Genomic DNA, 20,746 nt, shown 5'->3' with positions numbered 1-20,746 from the left:
GAGTACTATAAATAAATCAACTATATGCTATATATGCATGTGTGTATAAATATATTTATACCCACATCCACAACCACATTCAATCTATGAAGGAAGATGGCATTCACCTCCAGAGAAAAAAATTAATAAAAAGAAGTACACATAGTATGGATATATATATATATATATATATATATATATATATATATATATATATATAAATTTGCATTAAATGGAGGCCTTTTAGGTTTATATCTTCCTTGATCTATCTCAAATACTGGAATTTTTTGTTAAGTTATAATTTTTCCCCTTCTCTGATGCAAATACAATACTGTATTTCTTCAGTTACTTTACCTTACTCTTTTTTTTTTTAAAGTGTTCCTATTCTGGGGTGGCTAGGTGGCGCAATGAATAGAGCACTGGCCTTGGAGTCAGGAGTACCTGGGTTCAAATCCAACCTCAGACACTTAATAATTACCTAGCTGTGTGGCCTTGGGCAAGCCACTTAACCCCACTGCCTTGAAAAAAAAATCTAAAAAAAAAAGTGTTCCTATTCTACCAGGTTCTCTTCCCCTCACCCCCATCTCTTCTCATTGTTACCTCTTTCCCTTTGAGGTTAGTTCCTTTAGTCTACTGTTTCTCTCTGGTTATATAATACTTAATCCCTTTTCTTTTCTTCTCAGTCAAGTGGACCCCCTCTTCTCTTCCCCTTCAACTAGTTCTGTTCATTAGTCATTTAAATTTCATTTTTGCACCCCTTTCCAAAAAAGAATTTTTTTACCCTTTATATTATCCACCCTCTCTTTCTGCCTCCTCTAGACCTTCTAATTCATGACTCCTAAAATTATTTGATCTCTCTCTGTCTTCCTGGCTGATTTCAGCAGCCTGAGTAACTCCTTTTTTGCTACCTCTCCCAATTTCTGGTCCTAATAAAGAAACTCCCCTCCTGATACCATCAGTTGGGGAATGGCTGAACAAGTTGCAGTACATGAATACAATGGAATATTATTGTTCTATTAAAAAAAGACGAGCAGGCAGATTTCAGAAAAACCTGGAAAGACTTACATGAACTGATGCTGAGTAACTTAAGTAGAACCAGGAGAACATTGTACACTCTATACCTTAACAGCAACATCGTGGAATGATCAACTATGATAAACTTTGCTCTTTTTAGCAATAATCAATCATTTCTTTCTTTTTTTTTATTTTTTAGGTTTTTGCAAGGCAAATGGGGTTAAGGGGCTTGCCCAAGGCCACACAGCTAGGTAATTATTAAGTGTCTGAGGCCAGATTTGAACTCAGGTACTCTTGACTCCAGGGCTGGTGCTCTATCCACTGCAACACCTAGCTTCCCCCGCCCCAAATAATCAATCATTTCTAAAAGACCTGCAATGGAAAATGTCATCCATATCCAGAGAAAGAACAATGGAATCTGAATACAGATCAAAGTATACTATTTTCACCTTTTTAAACTTGCTTTTTGCCTTTTCCATCTTGCAGTTTTTACCTTCTTGTGCTGATTCTTCTTTCACAGTGTGACTAATATGGAAATACATGTAAGAAGATTATACATATCTAATATATCAGTTTATTTGCTGTCCCTGGAGCTGATACCCTAGGGAGGAAAGAATAGAAGGGAGAAAACTTTATGAAAATGAATGTTGGTATGTGATATTCTATAAGAAATCATGAATGATGGGATTTCAGAGAAGCCTGGAAACACTTGCATGAACTGATGCTGAGTGAGATGAGCAGAACCAGAAGAACATTGTTGTTGTACACAACAACATGGGGATGATCAACCCTGATGGACTTGCTCACTCCATCAATGAAATAATCAGGGACAATTTTAGGGGATCCATGATGGAGAATATCATCTGTATCCAGAGAATGAACTGTGGAGTTCAATCAAAGATTATTAACTTCTTTTTTTTTTTATTATTATCTTCATTTTTTAAAAAAGTTGTCCTATGAATTACATAATTTTGTTATCTCTAATGTTTTCTTTCTTCCTTATGGATCTGTTTTTTTCTCTTAACATATTCAATTTTGATCTATGTAAAGACTATCAGATTGCCTTCTGCTGGGTGGAAGAGAGGGAGAAGGGAGGGAGGGGGGAAAATTGTAAAATTCAAAACCTTACAAAAATATTGGGAGAAATTACCATTGTATGCAATTGGAAAACAAATACATTTATATGATTAAAAAAATGAATGTTTAAGGGGAAGCTAGGTGGCACAGTGGATAGAGCACCAGCCCTGGAATTAGGAGGACCTGAGTTCAAATTCAGCTTCAGGCACTTAATAATTACCTAACTTTGTGACCTTGGGGAAGTCACTTAACCTCACTACCTTGCAAAAAAAAAATCCTCCAAAAAATGAATACTGAAAATTATCTTTACACATAAAAGGAAAAATACATAAAAAAAAAAAGAAAATTCCCTTCTAAGACTGGTATCAATAAATGATCTTGAGGACTTCTCTAATATATCTCATTTGAAATGTCTCCTCTCATATCTGGAACCAATTATTTGTTTTCTAGCTAACCAATTTTTAGAGTACATAACTGCTTTGCTTGAACCCCAACTTTAAGCATGTTGTGTCTCAAAATGACTCCCTATCCCTTGAGTTAGGTATATTTCTTGAATCCATGGAGATGAACCTCTCTCTGTTTATATGCTTTTTTGGTTGTTTTTTGCTTTTTGCAAGGCAATGGGGTTAAGTGACTTGCCCAAGGTCACACAGCCAGGCAGTTATTACGTGTCTAAGGTTGGATTTGAACTCAGGTCCTCCTGACTCCAGGGCTGATGCTCTATCCACTGCGCTATCTAGTTGACCCCTGTGTATATGCTTTTAAATGAATGTATATGAAATGATGAATGGTTGAATGAGTGGTATATGAATATGATGGAATATTATCATATTGTAAGAAAAGAGGAAATAAGGGAAGCAAGGTGGCAAAGTAGATAGAACACTGTCCCTAGAGTTAGGAGGACCTGAGTTCAAATCTGTTCTTAAATATCTTACACTTGCTAGCTGTGTGATCCTGAGCAAGTTACTTAACCCTGAGCAAGTCACTTAACCCTGATTGCCTGGTTCTACACCCCTCCTCCCCCAAAAGGAGGAACTGGATGATTTTAAAGATATACAGAAAGACTTACATGAACACAGTGAAGTAAGAAGAACCAGAAGAACAATTTATACTCTACCATCAAATATAAAAATGAACAGTTTTCTTTTTATTTCTTTTTTTTTAAGGTTTTTGCAAGGCAAATGGGGTTAAGTGGCTTGCCCAAGGCCACACGGCTAGGTAATTATTAAGTGTCTGAGGCCGGATCTGAACCCAGGTACTCCTGACTCCAAGGCCGGTGCCTTATCCACTACGCCACCTAGCCGCCCAGAAATGAACAGTTTTGAAGACTTTTAATGAACTAGTGAAAAATTAAAAGATTAGAATCAGAAGAACAATTCATACAAAAACAATGTGGTAAAAACAATCTTAAAAGCTATAATAGGGCGGCTAGGTGGCGCAGTGGACAAAGCACCGGCCTTGGAGTCAGGAGTACCTGAGTTCAGATCCGGCCTCAGACACTTAATAATTACCTAGCCGTGTGGTCTTGGGCAAGCTACTTAACCCCATTGCCTTGAAAAATCTAAAAAAAAAAAAAGCTATAAGAATATGATCACTTCAATGACCACCCATTATTCCAAAGGGCTGAATATAAAATACTATGATTCCTATCAAAGAGGTGATAGATTTATGATGTAGAATGAGGCTTTATAATTTTGTATTCAGTCAATAAGGGAATTTGTTTAGTTTGACTATGTATATTTGTTACAAGGAATTTGTTTTTCTTTTCTCTCTTTTTTCAATAGGGTAGGAAGAAAAGAGAGGTTAATTAAAAAAATCAATTAAAAATAGAGGTGGATGTGAGGAAAGCATGCATTGTTAGTCTTATTTAGTAGTTTATAGAGCAGCTAGGTGGTGCAGTTGGATAGGGTGCTGGTCCTGGGGTCAGGGAGACCTGTGTTCAAAGTTGGCCTAAGACACTTCCAGTTGGGTGACCCAGGGCAAGTCATTTAGTCTCAGTTTGCCTCAGTTCCTCATTGGTAAAATGGAGATGATAATAATACCTCCAAGGGTTGTGAGGATCAAGTGAGATAATAATTTTAAAGCACAGTGCCTGGCATATAAATGTTACCTATTAATTATTCTTTTTCCTTTATTGCCTCAGGAAATAGAGGTAATCTATAAATGTTTGTAATATAAAATGAAGTACATCAATAAAACTTTAATTACTTATGTGACCATAACAAAACATTTCATCTTTCTAGCTCCAGTTTCATCATCTGTAGAAGAAATGAAGTCTATGACTTTTAAGGTTCCCTCCAATATAATTCACTCTAACTTCAACTGGTCTAATGAAGTAAACTTTATCCCTTCCTCCTCCACTGATTTTTTTTTTGAATTTTTAAAAATGTTTTCCATTTATATGCAAAGATAGTTTTAGCATTCATCTTCCACATTTTTCTACCTCTCCTCAAGACAGTGAGAAATCTGAAAAAGATTATATAGGAACAATCTACTAATCATATTTCTCTATTGGTCATGTTGTGAAAGAAGATTCAGACTTAAAGGGGGGGGGGGACCATGAGAAAGAAAAAGCAACCACCAAACAAGTCTTAAAAAGTGAGCATAGCATGCTTTGGTCTGTATTCAGACTCCACAGATTTTCTCTGGATGTATATGTCATTTTTCATCAAAGCTTCACTAATTCTTTATCCCATTTCTTTTAGAAGCTGTTCTAAACCTTCTCTTCTTTCGGGCAGCCTTCCAAACTTCTCCTCCCATCCTATCAATGAAAAAATTTATTTTCTACTTTAATGAGAAAACAAAAGTCATTTGATATGAGCTCCCTCTTATCTTCTCTTAACATTATCCCCTATTCTCTGTCTTTTCCTACTTTTTAGTGTGATAAAGATGGCTCTTTTCTTCATCCAGACATTCCTCTAAATAAAATATGATCATGATCCTATTCCCCTCCACCTTCTCTAGTGGACTGGCCACTTCCATCTACTCCTTCCTTTTCATTCATAGATATATGACCATATCCCGCCATCTTTAAGAAACCCTCATTAGACCCTATTATTTCCTCTAGTTATATCTCTCCTCCTTTTCACTTCCAAACTTCTAGAAAAAGTTATCTGTCCTTTTTGTCTCTATGTCTTCTACCCTTACTTCTCAATCTTTTGTAAGCTGGCTTCTAATGTTCAACAAAAAATGCTCTCTACAAATTTGCTAATGCTCTCTTCATTTCCAAACTGGTTTTTTCTCAGACCACATCATTTTTGATGTCTGTAGCATTTAACACTATTAACTATACTGGATACTCTTTCCTCTTTGGGTTTTTATTATTGCCATCTCTTGATTCTCCTATCTTTCTGATTGTTCATTCCCAATCTTTTGCTGGTTCATTTTACAAAACACTCTACCAAACTGTGGGCATTCCCCAAGAATGCAATCTAGGTCTTTTTTTCTCCTTAAACTCTCTTACTTGGTGACTTCATTAGGTGCCATAGATTTAACCATCATCTTCTATACATATGGCTTTCAGATCTAAACATCCAGTCTCTTTCCTGAGTTTCATCTAGCCTCACATTACTAATTACCTATGGATAATCTGAAGTGGATGTCTCATAAGGATTCAATATGTTCAAAACAGAACTTATCTTTATCCCAAAGTTCAGTCTTCTTTCACATTTCCCTATGCTGTAGAAGGTTACATGATTATCCTTCATGTCTCCTGGGTTAGTAACCTTATCCTCAATTCTTCACTCCACATATCTAATTAGTTGTCAAATCTTTTCATTTTAGCTTCTACATTTGTCATCCCCCCTTCTTCTGGGCCCATACTCTAGAGTCTTGTTCATGCCCCCATCACCTTTTGTCTGGACTTTTGCAACAGCCCCCTAATTGTTCTCCCTGGCTCAAACTTCTTTCTTTACCAATACATTCTTTACATAAATGCCAAAATAATTTTCTTTAAGTCAAGTCTAAACATGACTTTCGTCCCTCATTAAACTCTAGTGACTTTCTATTGCCTCTAGAATAAAATATAAAGTGTTGTGCTTGGCATTCAGAGCTAGATTTTACAACCTAGTCCCACACCTCTTTTCAGGTTTGTTTGTTGTTTTTTTTTTTGCAAGGCAAATGGGGTTAAGTGGTTTGCCCAAGGCCACACAGCTAGGTAATTATTAAGTGTCTGAGACCGGATTTGAACCCAGGTACTCCTGACTACAAGGCCGGTGCTTTATCCACTTTGCCACCTAGCCGCCCTGCTTTTCAGGTTTATTACATATACCCCGTATTCCCCCTACTCTATAGTGCATTCAATTGTTTCTCACACTTGGTACCTCACCTCCTGTGTCCATGCCTTTATTCTAACTGTCCTTCATGTTTGGAATAAGCTCCCTTCTCACTTATCTCCAACTTTTAAAAACCATTTTCTTCAAGACTTCAGGTTCAAGGACCACATTTAACACAAAATTTTTCTTTACCTTCAGCTAGTGCCTGCTTTCCTAACCACTTTGAGTTTTCATAATCTATTTATGTACAGATTATCTCTCTTGATAGAATGTAAGTTTAAGAATAAGGACTGCCTCACTTTTGTTTTTGTATCCTCATCATCTAGCATACTGCTTGGTAAATAATATCCTGTTAATGGACAATGAAAACGGGAAATTCCTTTCTCTTCTTTGGGTCTCTCTCTCTGATACTCTATGATATAGTTTCTCCTATATCCTGAAAAGGAGAAGAGGAAGACTGAAACTCCATGGAAAACCCAGTGATATACTTTTTAATCAACTGACTCCCCAAACCCTAGAGACTTGGCCACTTACAGCACTTCAACTCTGAGTAGGCTACTTGCACCACTGGAGATACCCCCCCCCCCAAAAAAAACAACCCTATGACAGAAAATTGTGCCGGTGTTCTTGAGTTTTATTTAACATCCACAAGGTATCTGGCCAAAAAGATGTTTCTAGATGAGAGAAAAAGTTTCTCTCACCTAGAAATGGTAAAGGTATTCCTCTAAAAGCAGAAAACAATGGTCTGAATTTTAAAGATACACAGCCCAGACAACTGGTAGTATTGTCCTTAACTGAGGCAATCCTTCTAGGGTGGGGACTTGTTTTTATCTGGAGTTGCTGAGTTGACTATGACTCATTTTTTGGAAACCAATAGTCCTGTGTATCATCTCTACTATATTCCTCTGGCTAGGCTTATTAATACCATGAGTTTTAAAGAAATATCAATGATTTAGGCTCAAACTACTAAACCCTCAAATTAAACAAATGACTTGCATTTGGAAAGGAAAAGCTTAATTTCAGAAATCTAGTCTCATTTAGAGCTGGTTCAAGAAAAAAGCAAAAACAAAAGAGGAAGAGTCAACCCCAGGTCCTAATGGATTATGGAATATCTTTCTACTATCCTGGAATATAAACTGATTAAATAGAAACCACCATGTTATAGGCTGACCTCTTTTTTTCCTTTCATTGTGTTTACTCTTAGCATGCAGCCCCAGAAGGTGGGGTGCTGCCAGGCACTGCTCAATTAAAGACCAGTATATTACTCACTTGGTCTCTTATTAGCTACCACAAAAAACAGAGGGGAGGGGGAGGGGAAACATTATGAGACTGCTCCTCTTTTCTCCCACCCCCTAGAGGCTTTCTCAAGGCTACTAAAACCACAATTACTGATGCTGAGGCAGCAGTCAGATTGCAGAGTTCCTACATCAATGTTATCTGGATAACTTAGTCATGAAAATCCTAGTTCTTTCTCCCCCCCCCCCGCCAATTACTTAAGTATATATAACCTACAATGGAGAAGGAATTGAGTGAGAGGGGTTTCAAGATTGAGCCCTGCTCTAATGGTCATAGCAAAGACTCAAAATCAAAATCTACTTCAATTCCAGACAGAAGTCTGAGGGCTTTGAGGACATATTTGACACCAGAGACATATAAAACTGGTTAAATTTAGAAAGGGAAAGGAAATTTCTTCTAATCAACTTATACAACAGGATATACAGATTTAGGGTTAGACTTGATAAAGGTGTAGATGGGGAAAGTAGCAGCTGAGCTCGCAATGGAAAGTAAACAAATATATGAAAAATAGATATGTATGATAGTTCTTAAAAATCAATTTTCTCCTTTGCCCCTTGATTCACGAAGGCTGGATGGAAAGATGTGCACCAATAAGGAATTTCTTTATCTTCCTTGTCAATGCATAGAGGCCTGAAAATGTAGCCAGGAAGACCTGGGTTCAAGTCCCACTTTGGACATTTACGACTAGGTCATCCTAAAACAGGCACTTAATACCTTAGTGTTCTAGGAAATTCTTTATAACTTATGGAGAAGATGTTGATCTGCACTGAATTTCCTCATTTGAAATTTACCTATCATGAGATCACTGCCTAGTCCCTATACCTATTATCCTAACATACAAGGTTGCAGGATGTGAAATTTGGAAGAAAACAATTTCCATGTAAAAACTAGCCTAGGGGCAGCTAGGTGGTGTAGTGGATAAAGCACAGGCCTTGGAGTCAGGAGTACCTGGGTTCAAATCCAGTCTCAGACACTTCATAATTACCTAGCTGCGTGGCCTTGGGCAAGCCACTTAACCCCATTTGCCTTGCAAAAACCTAAAAAAAAAAGAAAAAAAAACTAGCCTAAAAGAAGCATGTATCTTTCCAAATTGTTTTCTCTTTCTTTGCAATGGAGATCAATAACCTGGATTATGCCATTTAAGCCATAAGTTTACTTTTAGGAGGGAGGATCAAGATTTGATAAAAGTGGAAAGTGAATAGGGTCGAGAGAGAAAGAGAAACAAGAAAAATAAATAGCCCAACTTCACAGGCTCCCAGTTAATGGTTTCACAGGGTTTTCTATTGTAGTACCTGGGCTGCTGTGCTCTGTTTCTTCATTAGCTACACGCATCAATGCATCCAACACCAGGGCATTATCCAGCCATGTGTACCATTCTTCCAGCTCCTGCAAAAAACTGGAGGTGCCTGTGCTTTCCGACACTTTTCTTGTTGCAAGCTTGCAGAGGCGCTCAATAAAACCTGGGATATTCAGGAGAGTTGCTGCAAAAGAAAAGAAAGTTGTAAATCTTCATAAGAAAACTGGATACACAAAGGAGGAATACCATCCCCAAACTCTTCAAGCATGCAAGTACTTCCTTTCTATCAGCTTGACAGGAAATGACTCTTACTTGAAAAGAGACCAAATTTACTAAGACAGAATTGCTATTTTCTACCAAAATTATGAGTCAATTTAGATAGCAAAAGTGATATGGTATTTAGCTTTTCAACTTGATTTATTCACTTTGATGGATGAAAGATTGCCAGATTTACTGATGACAGTCTAATTAGGGATACTAATGCCCTATACTCAAGTTTATCATCTAAAAGAAAATTACCCTAATTTCTCCTTAAATCTAGTCATATTTCTTTTGAATTCATTTCTGTCAAAATCTGACAGAGATCTCAATTTTTTGACACCTGTAAAAAAAGTGTCAACTGAGAAACAAAGTATTATTCATGTATAATTTATGAATTATGAATATTAACTTACACTCTGATCTCCTACAATATTTACAATCCACATCATTCACTTGGAATTGGTCAACTGTCTTATCTTGTTGTTTAAATTTTCAGGTGTATTCATCTTGATCCTCCCTCTAGGTTGCATATAAAGACAAGAAAAAGTTTCTAAAACAGCCTTCTCTCCTCCAGAACAACCAGTACAACACGGTTGGCACCCTTAGAATTCTGCAGTGTGACAACTACAAGAACCTGAAAAGGTCATCTGGTCCTATTCACTGATTTAGTTCCTTCAGTGCAACAAAAGGTTAAGATAAACAAACAACTACCATTGCCTTCAGGATCTAGATTAGGATGACAAAGCCAAGGAAGAATGGAAACAGATGCCAAGATACAAGCTGTATAAAAATGAGATGAGTGAAGCATGTATGCAAGGTGCATATGGACAAGAATGGAAGAACCAGGATAGCCTCTTAGTAATCATGAAACCAAGGATTCAGTGGGGAAGAAACCCAGATAGGTCTTTATTAAAAAATGGAGAGGTCACCTGAAAATGTATGCCTTGCCATGATAACTAGCTGGGACACATCAACCATGTACTCTTTCGTTCATTAAGAATTTATATTCCGGGGGTGGCTAGGTGGTACAGCGGATAGAGCACCAGCCCTGGAGTCAGGAGTACCTGAGTTCAAATCCGGCCTCAGACGCTTAATAATTACCTAGCTGTGTGGCCCTGGGCAAGCCACTTAACCCCATTGCCTTGCAAAAGAACAAAAAAAAAAACAACAAAAAAAGAATGTATATTCTTTTGCACCTTAAAGGAAATGGGCCAAATGGAACATGGGGCCTAAACATCAAACAGTTTTTTTTTTTTAGGTTTTTGCTAGGCAATGGGGTAAAGTGGCTTGCCCAAGGCCACACAGATAGGTAATTATTAAGTGTCTTGAGGCCGGATTTGAACTCAGGTACTCCTGATTCCAGGGCCGGTGCTCTATCCACTGCGCCACCTAGCAGCCCCATCAAACAGTTTTGATGAATGATTAGTAGCTTTACTGATGGTTTGGACTGCAAACAGAAGTATCTATTAAAGGGTTAAGCACAGGTGCAGAAGGACTATCTTTTTTTTTTCAGGTTTTTGCAAGGCAAATAGGGTTAAGTGGCTTGTGCAAGGCCACACAGCTAGGTAATTATTAAGTGTCTGAGACCGGATTTGAACTCAGGTACTCCTGACTCCAGGGCTGGTGCTCTATCCACTACATCACCTAGTCGCCCTTGAAGGACTATCTTAACACACTGTCCAAAGACAGAGCAGTAAAGAAATCATACAAGTTTCTACCCATCAACACAGTCAGGGCAAAGGTAAATGAAAATCGAAATCTGGCCTGATCTACCTTAAGAAATCTATATAAAACAAAAGAAAACCAGTCCAGAAGGAATGCTGAATGTGGAACTGTAAACAGCTTTGAATGTAAGCACATCCATCCACACTGGATACTATCTCTTTTTAGCTGTAATCATGGAATCTGCACTTTATAGGTATAAATATATAGTTTAGAAGGATAAGAAATAAACTTTAATATAATTCACCCTAAAACCTTCAGTGAACTAGAACAGCCTTCAATTAAGCCAGAGGGGTTTTTTTGGTTTCTTTGTTTCTTTCCTTTCTACTGATGGAGCAGCTAGATTCTTCTTTAACACTTCCAATGACATGTAATTAAGCAGCTCAAGAGAAAGCCCATCCCATTGCTAGACTACACTACAGATTTTAAAAAGTCCTCTCTTATGTTGAGCCAAAAATCTGACTCTGATTAGTATTATTTCAGCTTTCTGGGAAGTAATGGAGTAACTACTCTCACTTTCACATGACAACCCTTTAAATCTCTGAAAGCAATCATGTTTGCAGTAGACTTTCTTTTCAAAATTAAACACCTGCAGTTTCTTCAAAGAGACCTCATTATACAGTTTCTAGAGATCCCCTCATGAACTCTGAAATTCCCTTATGTGATCACAATCTATTCTCTGCCTTGAAACCCTAAATTCTTAGCTTACCTTACCTTAACAGGCCCTCCTATCCCTCAACTCTTCAGTTCTTTCACAGGCAATCATTTCTGCACTAACTATACTCTTCTCCCTTCTCTATCATGACCTCTTGATTCCTTGCCCCCTTATCATTTTGCTGCTACCAAATCTCTGCCTTGGGTCACTCCCACCATCTGCTGCCTTTGCAAATGCGCTGAACAAAGTTGTAGGAAAAAAAATCATGATACCATTCTTATTGGGTCCACTACCAATTTAAGTTATAAAAATTCAACTAGGTCCGTACTATTGTAAGGCAATCCTTTTACACCTCTCTAACTTACGATTCCATTTGCCACAGTGATTTTTCCAAACCTTTTCATCTTTCCTTAAACCTTCCAAGGCTCTTCATTCTAACTATGCTCTTGGCTGAGAATTTGGTTTCATATTTCACTGAAAAAATTGAGATTGTCTGCCAAGAACTCTCTCACTTCTTCTCTGCCCTTTCCTTCATCTCATTACCCATATGCCTTCAACCACTATCTTTTCCTTTGTCTCTGATTGACACAAAAAAAGTAGTAGCTTTTTTCCTTATCAAGACAAACTTTTTTTCAGTTTTGATTATTTTTTCCAATTACACATAAAAACAGTTTTTAACATTCATTTAAAAAATTGAGTTCTAAATTCTCTCTCCCTTGCTCCTCTCCTGTCATTGAGAAGGTAAGTCATTTGACAGGTTATATATTAGTAGTCATGCAAAACATATTTCTATACTAATTATGCTGTAAAAGAAAACAAACTAAAAACACAAAAACAAGAAAAATAAGAAAGTTTTAAAAAGTGTTTCATCTGGATTAAGACTCCATTAGTTCTTTTTCCAAAAGTAGCATTTTTTATCATAATCCTTTAGAATTATCTTGGATCAGAGTGTCTAGGTGACATAGTGGATAAAGTACCGGCCTTGGAGTCAGGAGTACCTGGGTTCAAATCCGGTCTCAGACACTTAATAATTACCTAGCTGTGTGGCCTTGGGCAAGCCACTTAACCCCATTTGCCTTGCAAAAACCTTAAAAAAAAACCTAAAAAAAATTATCTTAGATCAAGAGATCACAAAAAGGGTAAAAAACTTGAATATACAAAAATATTCACAGTAGTTCTTTTTTGTGGTGGCAAAGAATTGGATACCGAGGGGATGTCCATCAATTGGGGAATGGCTGAACAAATTGTGGCATATGAATGTGATATAAATCGATGGTTCTATAAGAAATCATGAGGGATGGGACTTCAGAAAAGTCTGGAAAGACTTACATGAACTGATGCTAAGTGAAATAACAAAACCAGAACATCATGTATACTAATAACAACACTGAGTGATGATCAACTATGACAGACTTGTTCATTTCAGCAGCATAATAATCAAAGACAATTTTTAGACTTATAATGGAAAATATCATCCATATCCTGAGAGGGAACTATGGAGTTTAAATACTGACCAAAGTTTACTATCTTCACTTCTTAAAAGTTGCCATATATATCCTTGGTCTTTGTTCAAACTCCATGGTTCTTTCTCTGGATACAGATGGTATTCTCCATTGCAGAAGCCCCAAATTGTCCATGAATGTTGCACTGATGGAATGAGCAAGTCCATCAAGGTTGATCATCACCCCCATGTTGCTGTTAGGGTGTACAGTGTTTTTCTGGTTCTGCTCATCTCACTCAGCATCAGTTCATGCAAATCCCTCCAGGCTTCCCTAAATTCCCATCCCTCCTGGTTTCTAAAAGAACAATAGTGTTCCATGACATACATATACCACAGTTTACTAAGCCATTCCCCAATTGAAGGATATTTACTTGATTTTCAATTCTTTGCCACCACAACAGGGCTGCTAGGAATATTTTTGTATAAGTGATGTTTTTACCCTTTTTCATCATCTCTTCAGGATATGGACCCAGTAGCGGTATTGCTGGATCAAAGCAGTTCCCATACTTTCTTTTTTTTTATTTAATATTTATTCTCATTTTGTACAAATAATGTTTTTTATACATTAATAAAATTTTCTTGTTTAAGAGTAAACAAAATACTTCCTCCCCCCCAAAAAATATAGACTCGCTTGAACGATAAAGGGGAGAGAAAAAATTAAAATTAAAAAAAATAATAGCAATAATTATAGGTATGGCCAGGTGGCGCAGTGGATGGAGCACCATCCCTGGAGCCAGGAACACCTGAGCCCATATCCGGCCTCATACACCCAACAATCACCCAGCTGTGTGACATGCAAGCCACCCCAACTCCACTGACCTGCAAAAACCAAAAAAAGACCTAAAATAAAATAAAATAGTAATAATAGTAGTAGGGGTGGCTAGGTGGCAGACAGAGCACTGGCTCTTGAGTCAGGAGCACCCGGGTCCAAATCCGGCCTCAGACACCCAATGATCACTCTGCTATGCAGTTTCAGGTAGGCCACCCAGCCCCATTTGCCCTGAATCCCCCCAAAATAATAATAATAAAAAATGTGCTTCAGTCTGTGTTCCAACACCACCAACTCTGTCATGGGTGGATCACATTCTTTATGATAAGTCCAGCACAAAAGTTACTTCCATATTTTCCCCCATTGCCATTGCTGATCGCAACTCCCTCCTTTCGTATTTCTCCACTACCATGTACTATATTTTCTCTCTCCTTTCACTTTCACTGACTCTTCTGTAGGGTAGTTGAGCAGCAGACAGATCCCTGGCCCTGGGGCCAAGAAGCCCTGAGCCCCCATACCACCCCTTAGGCCCAGCATCCACCTGGCCCTATGGTCCTGGACAGGCCATCCAATCCCAGCCCCTTGCAAGTAGTAAAAAAAAAAATGTGTTAGTTATATCCGACCACTCTCCCACCGACCACTCTCCATCCTCTCCTCCTTCATTCACATCCCCACCCCTTCACCCTGTCCCCCTCTCTCCTTCTTACTCCAGATGTCTATACCCCATTGAGTATATATGCTGTTTCCTCTCCTAGCCACCTCTGATGAGAGCAAAGATTCCGTCATTACCCCTTGCCTTCCCCTCTTCCATATCATTGCAATAGCTCATTGTAAAGAAGAAAAATCTTATTATATGAAATATCTTGGCCTATTCCCCCTCTCCTTTTTCTTTCTCCCATTACATTTCCCTTTTTTTTCTATTGACTCCATTTTTACACCATATTTTATCTTCAAATTCAGCTTTCTCTCATGCTTCAACTATAAAAGCTTCTTCTACCTGTTCTATTAAATGAGAAGGTTCATATGGGTATTATTGGTGTCATTTTTCTATGCAGGAATACATACAGTTCATTATCATTAAGTCCCTCATATTTTGCCCTTCTCCTCCAATCTTTATGCTTCACCTGAGTCCTGTATTTGAAGATCAAACCTTCTGTTCAGCTCTGGCCATTCCAACAGGAATATTTGAAATTCCCCTGGTTCACTGAAAGTCTATCTTTTTCCCTGGAAGAGGACATTCAGTTTTGCTGGGTATCTTTCCTAAATCTGTTTTTCATATTAGTTGTTTTTTCAATGAGATGTTTCACATTTTTTTCTAATTTTTCATTCTTTTGGTTTTGTAGTATCATGTTCTGATTTCTCATAAAATCAACAATTTCCCTGAGTTCTATTCTTTGTCTGAAGGATTTGTTCTCCTCAGAGAGCTTTCTTATCTTTTTTTCCATCTGGCCAATTCTGCTTTTTAAAGCATTCTTCTCAATAACTTTTTGAACTGTTTTATCTAAGCTGGTTTTTAGCATGCTATTTTCTTCAGCATTTTTTTTGGATCTCCTTCACTAAGCTGCTGACTTCATTTTCATGTTTTTCCTGCATCTCTCTCATTTCTTTCCCCAGTTTTTTCTTTTAACTCCCTCATTTGATTTTCAAAGTCTTTTTTGAGCTCTGTCATAGCCTGAGCCTAATTTCTGTCTTTCTTGGAGTCTTTAGATGCAGGAGCTTGTGCTTCCTCATCTTCAGACTGAGTGTTTTAATCCTTCTTGGGCTCATAGGCAAAATATTTCTCAATGGTGTTCCTCTTGTTTCTCTGCTTGCTCATTTGCCCAGCCTAAGCCTGTTTTGAGGGTGCTTCCTGAGCTTCTGGGACACTCCCACAAAGATCTCAGTGTGTGAGGCTCTGTCCTTCCTCCTGGTCTGTGAATGACCATAAGTGCCCCCCCTCTGCCATGGGGCTGAGGGCTGAGGTGGGGGGGGGGTCCCTGCTGTTCTATGGGGGGGCCTAGACTGAGATCAAGATCTGAATGTGGTCAGAGCCCCAGAGTCCTGTTCCAGGGGCAGAGGACAGAGCTCTACAGTCTCTTCACTCCCCTCCCTGGGTTCAATGGGCTCATGCCCTGGGGGCTCCTGCTTACTGGCTCCACCTGCTTCTGTTTCCAGGATCTGGACTGCCTTGGGCAAGCTGCTCACTGTGTGCCCTGAGGGCTGGGCTTCACGTGCTCGCTCTGCAGAGGTCCCCCCCTTCCCCCAAGTTGTGCCTGGTGCTCCCAGGGGAATAGGTCAGGAAACTCCCCCACTGCTGTGAGCCACCCTGGGGCTGCCTCCAGGAGGCTGAAGTTCTTTTGCTCTGGCAGGCCGCCCCTCTGGCGGGCCGCCCCTCTGTCCCCAGGGAGCAGAGCCTTTCCGCTGTTTTCCAGGTTACCTTGAGTAGAACTACCTCACTGGGTCCCTCTGTGGGTTCTGTCTCTCGAAGATTTAGTTAGAGTCCTTAGTTTAGAAGTTTTATGAGAGCGCCTAAGAGAGGATCCTCTCTTGTCACCATCTTGGCTCTGCCAGTTCCCATACTTTCAACAATCATTTCTATGCTGATTTTTGTCAGATTTATTTATCTTGCCTCTATCCTAACCTCCAGATTCAGTGTCAATGCCTATGAGATATATCAAAGAGGATGTCCTGTATTAATCTTAAACTCAAAATGTTTAAAACTGAACTCATTATCTCTCCTCTTAAACTCTTTCCCTCATTCAAACTTCATTACTCCTTTTCAAAAGAATCACTCCCAGTCACCCAGGCTTGCAACTTAGGTGTCATTCTTTATTGCTCACTCTCTCATCCTCCACAATCAATTTGTTGCCATATCCTATCAATACAACTTTTCTGACACCTAGTATATGTCTTCTCCTCTCTTTTAGCACTGCCAGCATCCTGGTGCAGACCCTTATCACCTTATACCTGAGTAAATGCAGCAGTTTGCTGATTGTTTTTCCTGTCTCAAATCTCTCCTTATTCCAGTCCATCTTTCATTCAGCCGTCAAATTAACCTACATTACTCCTCTATTAAATAAACTCCAGTGACTCTCTAACACCTTCAAGATCAAATATAAAATCATCTGTTGGGCATTCAAAGCCCTTACAACCCTCTTACCTTTCCAGTCTTTTCACCTTACTCCCTGCTCACACCCCTACACAGCCATCAAAGAAAACTCTTCATCTCCAGACTTTGGGCATTTTCATTGGCTGTCTCCCAGGCCAGAATGTTCTTCCTCCAGTCTTTGCCTTCTGGCTTCTCTGGCTTTCTTCAAGATCAAGCTAAAATCCACCTTCTACATGAAGCCTCCCTTTAATGCTAAGGCCTTCAATCTATTGATTATTTCTAATTTATTCTGTATATGGCTTGTTTGCTTACCATTATTTTCATATTGTCTTCCCTATTGGACTTTGAGCTCCTTGAGAATAAAGGCTATCTCCAGTCTAAGCACAGTGCCTAGCACATAGTAGGCATTTAATTATTATTTAAAATATAGGGACTAAAACTGGACTAAAACTATATTTGATAATGGGAAAAAATTAAAAGGAAACAGAATTATTGCTATTGTTATTCAGTTATTCAGTCATGGAAGGGAATATATCTCTTAAATGAGATAATAAACATGTTCAAAAGTGGAAAAGGTCTTTTGGGATGTAGTAAGGTTCCGCTAAAAGGACATATTTAAGCAGAGGTGAATAATCACTGGTTGGTAATATTGTAGTGATGATTCTTATTCAGGTATGGGGTGGACAAGATGACCTTGGAGATCCCTGTGAATTTATAAACTGAATATTCTAAACAACTGCTTAGCAAATTCCTAGCTCTTGCTCCCTCAGTAACTGTGGTTTAGGGCTGCAATTTGTCCATCTTTCTCTTGTTCCTTTCCACTGATTTCTCCTTTCTATGTAGCTCAGAGATCTCACTTTCTCAAGTTCTTATCCTTCTTTCCTATTCCTTCACTGTATCCTCAGAAATTTCTGCTTTACCATTAGAAAACTCCACTTAAACCTGGATCTCTTCCACTCACTCTTTTTCCATCTTCTTAAATCTACTTTTCCTGAATGGTACCTGCACTGCACTCTCCAGTGTAGGCTACTCATTTGCACATGGTTCCTACTGACTAAGATGGGGGGGGGGAGGTCTAGCTTCCACAGTTACTTATAGACCCTCTCTTTGCACTGATCAAATGTACTGGTAAATTAAGCTAGAATAATTTATGATACTAAAATTTAACACAAATTCTGTTGCTACTATGCTTATAACATTCAACTTATATTAAAAACAATTATAAAACACTCCTTTAAAGAAATAAATAGTAAATTATTAAATAGAGGAATATCATTGGTAATGACGGGTCATTTCAAAGTAATAAAAAAGACATCTAAGTTAATTGTTTTTTTGCACGGCAATGGGATTAAGTGACTTGCCCAGGGTCACACAGTCAGAAAGTTATTAAGTGTCCGAGGCTGGATTTGAACTCAGGTCCTCCTGATTCTAGGACTGGTGCTCTATCCACTGTATCATCTCACTACCCCAATCTAAATTAACTTAAAGATTTAGAGCTATACAATATTACCAAGAGGGTGCTTTATAGAGCATCTCAAAATAGCAACATTTACTTAGAAGAACAGATTAACAAAGACAATTCTAAAGGACATGTGATGGAAAATACTATCTACATCCAGAGAAAGAACTATAGAGTCTGAATGCAGACCAAAGCATACCATTTTCCATTTTCTTTTTAGGTTTTTGCAAGGCAATGGGGTTAAGTGGCTTGCCCAAGGCCACACAGCTAAGTAATTATTAAGTGTCTGAGGCCAGATTTGAACTCGGGTACGCCTGACTCCAGAGCCGGTGCTCTATTCACTGCGCCACCTAGCAGCCTCTATTTTCCATTTTTAAAAATTTGTTTTATTTTTATGTATTTTTCTCCTCATGTTTCGCCCTTTGTCTTTGTTCTGATTCTTCTTTCACAACATGACTCATATGAAAATATATTTAACATAATTATATAGTATAACCTATATCAGATTACTCAGTGTTTTGGTTTTTTTTTAAGTTTTTGCAAGGCAATGGGATTAAGTGGCTTGCCCAAGGTCACACAGCTGGGTAATTATTAAGTGTCTGAGGCCGGATTTGAACTTAGGTACTCCTGACTCTAGGGCTGGTGCTCTACCCACTGCACCACCTAACTACCCCCAGATAACTCATTGTTAAGAGGAGTGGGGAGTGGAGGGAGCGAGGAAAATGTGAAACTCAAAATGTTACACAAAAAATGAGTGTTGAAAGCTATCTTAGCATGTAGTTGAAAAAGTAAAATAAAAAATTTAGGGGTGGCTAGGTGGCGTAGTGGATAAAGCACCAGCCCTGGAGTCAGGAGTACCTGGGTTCAAATCCTGTCTCAGACACTTAATAATTACCCAGCTGTGTGGCCTTGGGCAAGCCACTTAACCCCATTTGCTTTGCAAAAAACCTAAAAAAAAAAATTTATAAAAAAATATAAAATGTTACATTAGTAAAAATGGCTTAAGGTATCTTTTTTTTTAGGTTTTTAGGGGTTTTTTTTGCAAGGCAATGGGGTTAAATGGCTTGCCCAAAGCCACACAGCTAGGTAATTATTAAGTGTCTGAGGCCAGATTTGAACTGACTCCAGGGTCGGTGCTCTATCCACTGTGCCACCTAGCCGCCCCTTAAGGTATCTTTATTGACTGTGGCTAGTGAAAAATTCTTTAAAAATTTTTTTTATTTCATTAACTAATTGCAAATTATTAAAAAAACATCCATTTTTAAAAATTGTAAGTTCCAAATTTTCTCTTCTCTCTTTCCTACCCATTGAGAAGGCAATCACTTGTATATGTGAAATCATACAAAACATACTTCCATATTAACCATGTTGCATAACTCTCTCTCTCTCTCTCTGAAAAACAAAGTAAAAAAATTATGCTTCAATCTGCACTCAGAATTCACGAGTTCTCCCTCTAGAAGGAGATAGCATTTAACATTTTTCATTATGGATCTTTTGGAATTGTCTTGATTACAACAAATAAATCTTTGACAGATGACCATCTATTTCTCTTGGTTTTGCTCACTTCACTTTTTTTTTTTTAGGTTTTTGCAAGGTAAATGGGGTCAAGTGGCTTGCCCAAGGCCACACAGCTGGGTAATTATTAAGTGTCTGAGGCCAGATTTGAACTCAGGTACTCATGACTCCAAGGCTAGTGCTCTATCCACTGTGCCACCTAGCCGCCCCTCACTTCACTTTTCATCAGCTCATATATCCCTTCCCAGGCTTTTCTAAAACGATGCCCTATGTAATTTCTTATAATGTTTGTCCTTCATTTTTGACCATGATATCACCATGACATCAGGGAGTTGATGCCATGACAAGCACATGAATTGGATTTGAATGGGGGTGGTGGTGTACTTTCTCCCCGCTGAGTCATCTGGGGCCAGTGGCCAGAAAGGAATCAGGATGACTAGAGATGGCCCCAGGGCAATAGGGTCAAGTGACTTGCCAAAGGTCACACAGCTAGGAAGAGTCAAGTATCTTGAGATTGGATTCCAATTCCCAGCCTCCTGACTCCAAAGCCAGTGCTCTACCCACTGCACCACTCTAAGGGCCCTAAGTAATTTCCTAGAGTTCAATAATATACCCCAACTTGCTCGGCAATTCTCCAATTGATGGATGTACATTCAATTTCTAATTCTTTGATGCTATAAAAGAGCTGCTATAAATATTGTTGTATATATAGGTCCTTTTCCTTTTTCTTTGATCTCTTTGGGATGGAGATCCAACAGTGGTATTATTGGATCAAAAGATGTCTTTTGGGTGTTATTTCCAAATTGTTCTCCAGAATGGATGTACTTTTTTGTCATATT

The 20,746-nt window shown here is 38.5% G+C and overlaps 1 protein-coding gene across 1 annotated transcript in view; it reads right to left on the bottom strand.

Annotated features, from left to right (window-relative positions):
* The window catches only part of TRPC4AP (transient receptor potential cation channel subfamily C member 4 associated protein), an 89,147-nt gene that overhangs the window by 26,092 nt on the left and 42,309 nt on the right, over positions 1–20,746 (bottom strand). Inside the window, exon 8 of the mRNA XM_074212089.1 lies at positions 8,933–9,121. Within this exon, the coding sequence (XP_074068190.1) occupies positions 8,933–9,121 (189 nt within the window). The remainder of the gene's footprint in view (positions 1–8,932; positions 9,122–20,746) is intronic.

This window comes from Macrotis lagotis, chromosome 1, assembly GCF_037893015.1.
Source record: "Macrotis lagotis isolate mMagLag1 chromosome 1, bilby.v1.9.chrom.fasta, whole genome shotgun sequence".
Classification (NCBI taxonomy): domain Eukaryota; kingdom Metazoa; phylum Chordata; class Mammalia; order Peramelemorphia; family Peramelidae; genus Macrotis; species Macrotis lagotis.
Note: the sequence above shows the minus strand (reverse complement) of the source record. Positions and strands in the feature narration are given on the sequence as shown.